This window comes from Priapulus caudatus, unplaced genomic scaffold (assembly GCF_000485595.1).
Source record: "Priapulus caudatus unplaced genomic scaffold, Priapulus_caudatus-5.0.1 Scaffold1509, whole genome shotgun sequence".
Taxonomy (NCBI): domain Eukaryota; kingdom Metazoa; phylum Priapulida; class Priapulimorpha; order Priapulimorphida; family Priapulidae; genus Priapulus; species Priapulus caudatus.
This window is the reverse complement of record NW_014578570.1, coordinates 29,142-40,644: the sequence shown is the minus strand read 5'-3', so window position 1 is coordinate 40,644 and position 11,503 is coordinate 29,142. Positions and strand designations below refer to the sequence as shown.

The following is an 11,503-nucleotide window of genomic DNA, read 5'->3' as shown; positions in this document are numbered from 1 at the left end:
CTCCTCCCTCTCTCTCTCTCTCTCCCTATTAACATGTAACCTCCTCCCTCTCTCTCTTCTAGGCGCGGGGCCGGAGGGAGTCGAGGAGATAAAGAAGCATCACTACTTCTAACCTCCTCCCTCTCTCTCTCTCTCTCCCTATTAACATGTAACCTCCTCCTCTCTCTCTCTCTCTCCCTATTAACATGTAACCTCCTCCCTCTCTCTCTTCTAGGCGCGGGGCCGGAGGGAGTCGAGGAGATAAAGAAGCATCACTACTTCTCGACGATCGATTGGGAAAAGCTCCTGAAGAGGGCGCTCGCGCCTCCGTTCAAGCCGGCCGTATCGCGTGCCGAGGACGCGTTCTACTTCGACACGGAATTCACGTCGCGCACGCCGCGAGGTAGGTGGCGCCACCGCGGGGCGGGTCATCCCTTAGATGGCGCCGCAGGGCGAGGGTGTGTCTGTAGGTGGCGCCGAGGACGCGTTCCTACTTCGACACGGAATTCACGTCGCGCACGCCGCGAGGTAGGTGGCGCCACCGCGGGGCGGGTCATCCCTTAGATGGCGCCGCAGGACGAGGGTGTGTCTGTAGGTGGCGCCGAGGACGCGTTCGACTTCGACACGGAATTCACGTCTGTAGGTCACGGGTGTGTTCGTAGATGGTGCCTCGGGGTTGGGTTTACATGTAGGTGGCGAAGCATTGTAAATTTGCTTGTAGGTGGCGTTGTAGGGGTAGGTTTGCCCATAGGTGGCGCCCTGAAGTAGGTTTTCCCTGTAGGTGGCGCCCTGAAGTAAGTTTTCCTCGTAGGTGGCTCCGTGAAGTAGGTTTGCCCATAGGTGGCGCCCTGAAATAAGTTTTCCCTGTAGGTGGCGCCCTGAAGTAAGTTTTCCCTGTAGGTGGCGCCCTGAAGTAAGTTTTCCCCGTTGGTGGCTCCGTGAAGTAGGTTTGCCCATAGGTGGCGCCCTGAAATAAGTTTTTCCTGTAGGTGGCGCCCTGAAGTAAGTTTTCCCTGTAGGTGGCGCCCTGAAGTAAGTTTTCCCCGTTGGTGGCTCCCTGAAGTAGGTTTGCCCATAGGTGGCGCCCTGAAATAAGCTTGCCCCGTAGGTGGCGCCCTGAAGTAAGTTTGCCCCGTAGGTGGCGCCCTGAAGTAAGTTTGCCCCGTAGGTGGCGCCGTAAATTAAATTTCCCCATAGGTGGCGCCACATGGTAGCTCCACCCGTCGAGAGCACCACCGAGGTCGCAGAGCCTCTCCCTCCTTTCCACCAGGTGGCGCCTCTAAGGAGGCGAGCGCTCACGCTCTCTTTGTTTCAGACTCGCCCGGCGTGCCACCCAGCGCCACGGCGCACGAACTCTTCCGAGGTTTCAGCTTTGTCGCGCCGACGCTGCTACAGGACGGCTGCGCCGCCGGGTTGCACGGTGGCGCCCCCGCGGCGGCGGCGGCGGGCGGGCGGCAGAACGGAGTGCCGTCGCTGCTGCGGCTGCAGGGAGTGAAGCCAAGTAACATCACGTCCGAGTACGATCTAAAGGAGGTGAGTGATGGGGGAGGTGGGGAGGAGGAGGAGGAGGGGGAGGAGAGGAGAGAAGGAAGGGAGGGCAGAGGGAACTATATCACGCTGTCTCGAGTACGATTCTAAAGGAAGTTGAGTGATGGAGGAGGGAGAGGAGGAGGAGGAAGGGAGGGAGGGAGGAGGAGGGAAGGAGAGGAGGAGAGGAAGGGAGTGAACTGAGTAACATCACGTCCCGAAGTACGATCTAAAGAGTGAGTGGATTGGGGAGGGGAGGAGGAGGAGGAGGCGGAGGAACGGAAGGGGGGAGAGGGGAACTATAGTCACGTCCGAGTACGATCTAAAGGAAGTGAGTGATGGGCAGGAGGGGAGGATGAGGAGAGAGGGTAAAGGGAGGGAAGGAAGGGGGGAGGGGAGAGGAGGGGAGGGAGGAAGGGAGGGAGGAGGAGGAAGGAGGAGGCGAGAGGGAGGGTGTGAAGCCGAGTAACATCACGTCCGAGTACGATCTAAGGAGGTGAGTGATGGGGAGGTGGGAGGAGGAGGAGGAGGCGAGGAAGGAAGGGAGGAGGGCGAACTATATCACGTTCCGAGTTCGAGATGCAAAGAAGGAGGTGATGGGGGAGGGGAGGTAGGAGGAGGGGAGGAGGGAGGAAGGGAGGAGGGAGGGGGAGGGAGGAAGGATGAAGGCGGAGGGGAGGGAGGAGGAGGAAGGAGGAGGCGAGAGGGAGGTGGTGAACTGAAGTAAGATGCACGTCCGGTTAGACGATCTAAAGAATGAGTGATCGTGGTTGAGGGGAGAGAGGGGAGGGAGGAGGAGGGAAGGGGGAGGGAGGAGTAGGAAGGAGGAGGGAGTGAAGCTGATAACATCACGTCGAGTACGAATCTAAAGAAGTGAGTGATGGGGGAGGTGGGGCAGGAGGGAGGGAGAAGGAAGAAGGGAGGAGGAGGAAACTATATCACGTCCGAGTTAACACTAACAAAGGAAGTGAGTGATGGGGGAGGGAGCGGGAGAGGAGAGGAGAGGAGGAGGGAGGAAGGGAGGGAGGGAGGGGAGGGAGGAGGGACAAGGAGAGAGGGAGGGAGGAGGAGAAGGAAGGAGCCGATGAGCGAGGGGGTGTAGAGCCGAGTAACACATCACGGTCGAGACGAATCTAAAGGGAAGTGTGAGGTGATGGGGGAGGGGAGAGGAGGAAGGAGGAGGAAGGGCAGTGGAGGCGAGGAAGAAGGTAAGGAGGAGGGAAGGAAGGGAGGTGAAGCTGAGTACACTCACGTCCGAGTTGACGATCAAAAGGAAGTGGTGAGTGATGGGGGAGGTGTCAGAGAGGAGGAGGGAGGAAGGTAGGGAGGGAGGAGGAGCGAGGGAAGGGAGGGAGAGGAACTATACACTGTCCGCGATGAACGATCTAAAGGAAGTGAGTGATGGGGGAGGGAGGGAGAGAGGAGGAGGACGAAGGGAGGGAGGGAGGTAGAGAGGAGCGAGGAGGAGGAGAAGGGAGTGAAGTGAGTAAACATCACGTTCGAGTACGATCTAAGGAAGTGACGTGATGGGGGAGGTGGGGAGGAGACGGAGGAGCGGGAGGGTAGGAGTAGAATGAGAAGTAGAGAGAAGGAACTATATCACGGTCGGAGTAGCGTCTAAAGGAAGTGAGGATGGGAGGTGGGAGGTAGGAGGAGGCAGGAGGAGGGGAGGGAGTAAGGGAGGAGGGAGAGGAGGAGGGAACTATATCACGTCCGAGTACGATCTAAAGGAAGTGAGTGATGGGGGAGGTGGGGAGGAGGAGGAAGGAGGAAAGGAAGAAGAGGAGGGAGGAGGAGAGGAAGGGGAGGAGGAGGGGAGGAAAAAAGGAGGCGAGAGGAGGGAGAGGAGTGAGTGGAACTATATCCCGTACCGAGAGTTATAACGATAACTAAAGGAAGTGAGTGATGGGGGAGGAAGGAGGAGCAGAGGAGGAGGAGGGGAGGAAGGGAGGAGGAGAGGAACTAATCACGTCCCGATACGATCTAAAGGCAGGTGAGTGATGGGGGAGTGGAGGAGGTGAGTGATGGGGGAGGTGGAGGAGGAGGAGGAGGGGAGGGAGGAACGAGGTTGGTAGAGAAGAAAAGGGAAGAGGAGAGCAGAGAGGAGGAGGAAGGGTAGGATGTGTGAGGGAGAGAGAGAGAAGGGAGAAGGGTGAAGGAAGAGGAGAGGAGGGAGAAATAATGGAAAGAGGTAGAGACGGAAGGGTGTTAGCAAGAGTGCTTCTGTATATATGTCATAAGAAAAAGTAGTGTGTAACTTAAGTGGCAGTGTGTGGAAACTGTGTATGTATGTATGAGAGGTAGGAGAAGGAGGGGAAGGATGGTGAAGAAGATAAAAAAATGGGGGGTAAATGGAAAAGTGATGTATTTGCATATATACAACAATAAAGTTGAGCAGTGTGTTGATAGATGATAGTGATGATGATGCGGATGGTGGTGATGAAGAGGAGGAGGAGGAGGAGGGGGAGGTTGAGGAAGAGATGATGAGGAGAAGGAGGAAGAGGAGGAGCAGGAGGATGAAGAGGAGGGGAGGAGGAGGGGGAGGTTGAGGAAGAGATGATGAGGAGAAGGAGGAAGAGGAGGAGCAGGAGGATGAAGAGGAGGGGAGGAGGAGGGGGAGGTTGAGGAAGAGGAGGAAGAGGGGGAGGAGGAGGAGGAAATGTGAGAAGAGGAGTAGAAGGGGGGAAACAAATTTTGCGCGTACCAACGAAAGAATGCGAAAACTGTGACGCGGCGCATTCCTGGGGAAGGGGAAGGGGAAGAGAGAGGGGAAGGGAGAGGGGGATGAGGGAACAGGAAGGGAGGCGGAAGTGAGACACGGATGTTTGTAATGCCCCCCTCCCCCTCACCCTCCATCCCCGGAGAACAGCTGTGAGCTATTAACACACCCATCATCATCACGCACGCACGCACGCACGCACACACACACACACAGTACATGGCAGCATTAACATCAACCCCGTGGTTAGTGTCGTTTTGCGCCGGTAGATGGCAGCACCTGACAGTGTAGCGTCTGCTGTTCCTATTGCAGGAGATCGGACACGGCACGTACTCCGTCTGCAAGCGGTGCGTGCACAAGGCGACGGGCGTCGAATACGCAGTAAAGGTGAGTGTGCGGGAGTGTCGTATCTATTTTTCCTCCCGTTCATTGTAAAATTGAAACTTTCTGCTGCAATCTGAGACTAACATTAAGACTATATATATATATATATATATATATATATAATAATGTGTATTTATGCTATATGGAGGAGAGAGAGATCAAACGAATGAATAGCGAATAAATATAGTAAAATAGAATGAGGGTCAATTTTATTCATTATAATCAATAGATTTCATTTCTATATTTCTATTATTTTATCTATATTCTGAATGGGTGTCGCATGTGTCAATTTAATTATAATAATGACATATATATATTTATATAATATTATAGTATATATTATATGTATATTATATATATATATATAGTAAATATCATGTATATAGTATAATGTTATATAGTGTGTATATATGTACTAGATGTATAAATAGTATAATATTTAATTTTATTAATTATATTGAGAGAAGAGGAGAGAGAGAAATATATCTTATAATTATATATTGTGTACGTGCGCTACGTGCGTGCGTGCGTATATACATACATCACGTTACATATACTTGCGTATTTTTAACACAGGTGCTGGACAAGTCCTAAGTGGGATCCGTCTGAGGAGGTGCAGTGGCTGCTGAGGATACCGGTCACCACCCGACATCGTTATGCCGCTCAGAGATGTACAGTGCTCTCTCTCAATATCCGTGGGGCAGGGGGTTCAGTGTTGCCACTGAGCAGAAAAAGTGGTAAGGCTGCCAGGGGTTCTATAGCCCCTAAAAGCGGCAGACCCCAGCCAAAAGCTGATAGCGCCCCTATTCAAGAGGCTCTTCGAATAGCTTTTGGTAACCCATCCCGATTCGGCAGTTTGTTCAGTGAAAAGTGCCCATAGCTGATCGACAATGGTACGGCAATGTGTACATCATGCTGAAGCCACTCGAACTCCTTTATCCAAGATGTTACTGAACCGAGACCTGCAACCCTTACGATTTTTTCGTATTCCTTGCGAAGTGTCTCTATAATGTTCTAACGAATGTACGACTCAAAACTGGCAAAAAATACATTTTTAGCGACTTGTGAAAAATTAAATGTTTTTCATTGAGCCGACGAAATATCTGGCGATTGGGGGGCGCAGCCATATTGGATCACGCTGTTCACGTTGGTCTCAAGCGTGACTAGAGTTAGTCCCAATGCCATCATAGTGCGCTGGATCAACATACCACAACAAAAAGCCGCCTGCTGCAAGAAAAGAAAATCTCTACTATTTTCATGAATCATCAGATTGCAGTCTGCTGGAACACTAATGTACCTATTTTTCTCATACTCCTCTGTATTTACTTCCTACTCCGTCGATGACTGTTTGTGCTTATCTTGCCGGGTGTTCACAATTAAAAAACACCACATCGTTGTTTATATGAGCTCTGTAAGACTACGACTCTCCACTATTGACAGCACAGAGTACAGAGCTGGCTAGTCTGGTACACAATCGGATCAGCAAACGTAGTAGCGTCTCATAACATTGACAAGTGGAGCCTGTCATACTACATTAACGAGCTAAATATAACGCTGAAAACAAGGAGAGAAGCGCCGCCATAATATGGCCCAATATTGGTTCGGTCCAGAGACTCTAAACAGATTATGTCTATTGCCTCGGTTCGGTCTGCTCAGCCGTTTCAAGCTGAATGTCCATAGATGGCGCCTTAGAGGCAAAAAGCACACAGCCAAATCCGCTCTCTCTCTTTTATATTTTAGGCTCCTTGACGTACACCAGTCGTCACCATGTTGTGATAATAACAGTCATGGTAGATCTGTCGAAACATTACTGAGACAACTTGCTCAGAACAGACCCAGCGGTCCACTCACCAATGAGACAGGCGATTTCATTTACAACGCTAGCTAAGTTCCGCACCTCGACTGGCAATCTTCCCTTATAGTTTAGCTAACATCTGATATGTGCGAGTCTTGAACAGGTTGCCCAGGCATCGCTCCTTATCATTTATTAATCAAGCTGCGCGAATATGCCAGGGGCCGAAACGCATGTTTAGCATGGTAGATCGACGGTTTAATGCACGCGAGATAGTTGTTCAAAGTAAATACCGACCTTGGAAGTTAATATGCAAGAAAAATTTCTACAGGTAACATTTCAGTGTTTGCGAATATTTTCGGTGATCAAATAGACTGTAGATGAGCGGCCGTTTATCAAGAAGCTGTAGCCCGGCATCGCGAAACTGATCGCGGGCGCCGACGGGTCCGACCAGGCCGACGGTAGGAATTTCGAACATTGGCGGGGTCCGCTCCGTTCCTCTTCTTCCTGACACTGCAAATGGTCGTTCTTTCTTCCCTTTCCTAGGTGGCTTGTCCTTCCCTGTGCTTATCCCAGTGGTTTTCACAACCTGTGGGATATTATCGAGTTCCTCTCCCTCCTCCTCCTCGCTTAACAATGCTCGTATAACAGGACCTGTTGACAGTGTAGCGACGTGCGACAGATACGCGACCTGGTCATGGAGCGATGAGAGAGAGCGGCTAGATAAGAGCTTGCTGCACAGTTCCTGCTCCCTCCTGCCTCCTCGTTAACAAGCTCGTTAAACAAGCGCGTTAACACCATGTTGACAGGTGTAGCGACAGGCGACGAGAAGTATCGCGTACCTGTCATGGACTGATGAAGGAGAGCTGCTAGATAAGTATGCTGCTAGCAGCTGAGTTTCCTCCCGCTCCTCCTCCTCTGTTAACAAATGCTCGCTTAATCGAACTGCTCGTCAACACCCGTTGACAGGTGTACGACGGCGACCAGGCGCGTACCTGGTGACATGGACTGATGAAGGATGAGAGCGGCTAGATACAGAATTGCTCACACGGAAGTTCCTCTCCCTCCTCCTCCTCGTTAACAATGCTCGTTAACACCTGTTGACAGGTGTACGACGGCGACAAGGACGCGTACCTGGTCATGGAGCTGATGAGAGGAGGAGAGCTGCTAGATAAGATGCTGCAGCACGAGTTCCTATCCGAGCGAGAGGTCGGAGCCATCATGTACGTCGTCGTCCAGGCGATCGGGTATCTCCATAGCAACGGGGTACGTAGCAACGCCTCTCCATAGCAACAGGTTAGGTAGCAATGCCTTTCCATAGCAACGGGTTAGGTAGCAATGCCTTTCCATAGCAACGGGGTACTTAGGAACATTGCTCCGTAGCAACAGGTTAGGTAGCAATGCCTCTCCATAGCAACGGGGTACGTAGCAACGTCTCTCCATAGCAACGGGGTAGGTAGCGCCATCTAGAGTGCGTTGTCGTGCAGGCGATCGATAATCTCTGTAGCAACGGGGTACGTAGCGATCGAGTATCTCTATAGCAACGGGGTACGTAGCAACATCTCTCTGTAGCAATGGGGTACGTAGCAACATCTAGCGTACTCCGTCGTGCATCCTCTGTAAATTTCTCGAACATTTCCGACGTTCACTTGTTTTCCCTCTCTGCCCGCCACCAGGTGGTGCACCGCGACCTCAAGCCGTCGAACATCCTCTACTGCGATGACTCGGAGCATCCGGACAAGCTACGCATCTGTGATTTCGGCTTCGCTAAGCAGCTTCGAGCCGAGAACGGCCTCCTGATGACCCCATGCTACACCGCCAACTTTGTAGCTCCTGAGGTAGGTGCAGAGANTCTCTCTCTCTCTCTCTCTCTCTCTCTCTCTCTCTCTCTCTCTCCATGTCTCCCTTCTTCCCTCCTCTCTCTTTCTCTTGCTCTCTCCTCTCCTTTCCTCTCCTCTCCTCTCCTCTCCTCTCCTCTCCTCTCTCTGTCTTTCTCTTTCTCTCACCCCTCCCCCTCTATCCCTGCTCTCTCTCTATCTGCTGTGTTACTGACGTTGCTGCTTCGCTGCTCTGCTACAGGTGCTGAAGAGACAGGGATACGACGCAGCGTGTGATATCTGGAGCTTAGGCGTGCTCATGTACACCATGCTTGTAGGGTGAGTCTATACGCACGCACACACACGCACACGCACGCACGCACGCACGCACGCAGCGTGTGATATCTGGAGCTTAGGCGTGCTCATGTACACCATGCTTGTAGGGTGAGTCTATACGCACGCGCACGCGNTATTTTTCTTTCCTGTCTCCCTTTCATCTGCTTCCCTCTTTTCCTACCCCCTCTTCTGCTCACTCTCTTTCTCTTCCTCTCTCTCTCTCTCTCTCTCTCTCCTTCTCTGCTCTCTCTCTCTCTCTCTCTCTCTCCTCTCTCTCTCTCTTCTCTCTCTCTCTTCTGTCTCTCTCTCTCTTATTCTCTCTCTCTCTCTCTCTCTCTCTCTCTCTGTCGCTGTCTCTCTCTCTCTCTCCTCTCTCTTTCCTCCATTCCAATCTCTCCATATCTTTTCTCTTCTCTCTCTCTCTCTTCTCTCTCTTCTCTCTCTCTCTCCATGTCTCCCTTCTTTCCCTCCTCTCTTTTCTCTTGCTCTCTCCTTCCTTTCCGTCATCTCTCCTCTCCTCTCCTCTCCTCTTCCTCTCTCTCTGTCTTTCTCTTTCTCTTCACCCCTTCCCCTCTAATCAGCCTGCTCGTTCTCCTTCATCTGCCTGTTGTTACTCTGACCGGCGTTGCTGCTTCGGTGCTCTGCTACAGGTGCTGAAAGGACAGGGATACGCGACGTCAGCGTGTGATATCTGGAGCTTAGGTACCCGTGCTCATGTACACCACTGCTTGTAGGTGTGTTGCTCTATACGCACAGCACACCGCACGCTCGCACGGCACGCACCGCACGCAGCGTGTGACTATCTGGGTGCTTAGCGTGCTCATGTACACCATGCTTGTAGGTGTGAAGTGCTATACGCCCTCGCACGCACACCGCACGCACGCACGCACATCACGCACGCACGCCACGCAGCATGTTGTATACTGGAGCGTGCTAGGTGCTCATGTACACCTGCTTGTAGGCGTGGTCTACTACGCACGCACGCCGCACGGCACGCACGCACGCACGCACGCACGCAGCACGCACGCGCACGCAGCTGTGTGATATCTTGCGCAGCTTAGGCATGCGCTTACACCATGCTTTGTAGGTGTGAGTCTAATACGCACACGCACCCCACACGTCACACACGGCACGCACCGCACGCACGCAGCGGGTGATATCTGGAGCTCTAGGCAGTGCTCATGTCACAACATCTTGTAGGGTGAGTCTATACGCACGCCAGCACGCTCGCCGCACGCACGCACGCACGCACTGCCACGCACGCCACGCACGCACGCACAGCGCACGCACGCAGCGTTACTATTTCTGGCAGCTAGCGTGCTCATGTACACCATGCTTGTAGTAGCTGAGGTCTCATACGCCACGCTCGCACGCACGCACGCACGCACATTCACGCACCCGCACGCACGCCACGCACGCGGTGATTCGGCGCAGCAGACCCGTGTGATATCTGGGAAGCTGGAGCTTAGGCGTGCTCATGTACACCATGCTTGTAGGGTGAGTCTATACGCACGCACACACACGCACACGCACGCACGCACGCAGCGTGTGATATCTGGAGCTTAGGCGTGCTCATGTACACCATGCTTGTAGGGTGAGTCTATACGCACGCACGCACGCACGCACGCACGCACGCAGCGTGTGATATCTGGAGCTTAGGCGTGCTCATGTACACCATGCTTGTAGGGTGAGTCTATACGCACGCGCACGCGCACGCACGCACGCACGCACGCACGCACGCACGCAGCGTGTGATATCTGGTGCTTAGACATGCTCATGTACACCATGCTTGTAGGGTGAGTCTATACGCACGCGCACGCACACGCACGCACGCACGCACGCACACACACACATACCAAGCTATATATTATAAAATATAGCATATAGTAGAACGCCTAGTTATACGGATATACATTAACATAGATTTGAAAATAATATACGGTAATATGTCAATCGAAAGCGCGCACGCTTTTCTTTCGCGACCTCTCCTGACGAGGAGCTAACCGGTGGCGCCATCTGTCTGCACAGGAAGACGCCATTCGCGAGTGGTTCGTTAGACACTCCGAAGCAGATTCTATCCCGCATCGGAGAGGGACGCATCCCGGAGAACGTAGGAAACTGGGAAGCCATAACTCCCCCAGCCAAGGTAGGAAGGAGGTTGGGAGAGAGGAGGTAGGGAGGAGGTGGAGAGGCAGGGAGGAAGGGAGAGAGGAGGTGGGGAGGCTGGAAAGAAGGGAGAGAGAAGGTGAGGAGGAAGGGAGAGAGGCGGTGGGGAGGCAAGGAGGAAGGGAGAGAGGAGGTAGAGGTGGGGAGGTGGGGAGGCAGGGAAGAAGGGAGAGAGGAGGTGGGGAGGGAGGGAGAGAGGAGGTAGGGAGAACATGGGGAGGGAGAGAGGTAGGGAGAGAGGATGTGGGGAGGGAGGGAGAGAGGAGGTAGGGAGGGAAAGAGGTAGGGAGGAGGTGGGGAGGCAGGGAGGAAGGGAGAGAGGAGGTGGGTAGGGAGGGAGGCAGGGACTGAGGAGGGGAGGGAGGTGGGGAGGCAGGAGGGAGAGAGAAGTAGGAAGGAGGGAGGTAGGTGAAGATGGAGGGGGAAGGTCGGGGGAGGGGACAGCTGCGGTCTCCCCCCAACGCTGTACCACACGACAGACAACGTGCTGGAGAGAGGCAGATAGACAGGATGTGGGGAGGGAGGGAGAGAGGAGGTATGAAGGAGGTGAGGGAGGGAGAGAAGATGGAGGCATGGATCTAATGTACATTGCTCAATAGCTGTTATTTAAGTATGTATGTGGGAAGGAGGGAAAGAGAGGGTAGGGAGGAGGTGGGGAAGGAAGGAGGTGTAGAGAGAGGGTAGGGAGGAGGTGGGGAAGGAGGGAGAGAGGAGGGAGGTGTAGAGAGAGGGTAGGGAGGAGGTGGGGAAGGAGGGAGGTGTAGAGAGAGGGTAGGGAGGAGG

General features: G+C 53.3%; 1 protein-coding gene across 1 annotated transcript in view; it reads left to right on the top strand.

Moving 5' to 3' along the window:
- Positions 1-204: 204 nt before the first annotated feature.
- The window catches only part of LOC106816856 (ribosomal protein S6 kinase alpha-1-like), a gene marked incomplete at its 5' end in the record, with an annotated part of 23,274 nt that continues 11,975 nt past the window's right edge, over positions 205-11,503 (top strand). Inside the window, 10 exons of the mRNA XM_014821498.1 lie at positions 205-382; positions 1,295-1,512; positions 4,538-4,626; positions 5,198-5,262; positions 6,093-6,105; positions 6,350-6,359; positions 7,509-7,667; positions 8,078-8,239; positions 8,481-8,557; positions 10,583-10,700. Coding sequence (XP_014676984.1) covers positions 205-382; positions 1,295-1,512; positions 4,538-4,626; positions 5,198-5,262; positions 6,093-6,105; positions 6,350-6,359; positions 7,509-7,667; positions 8,078-8,239; positions 8,481-8,557; positions 10,583-10,700 — 1,089 coding nt within the window. The remainder of the gene's footprint in view (positions 383-1,294; positions 1,513-4,537; positions 4,627-5,197; positions 5,263-6,092; positions 6,106-6,349; positions 6,360-7,508; positions 7,668-8,077; positions 8,240-8,480; positions 8,558-10,582; positions 10,701-11,503) is intronic.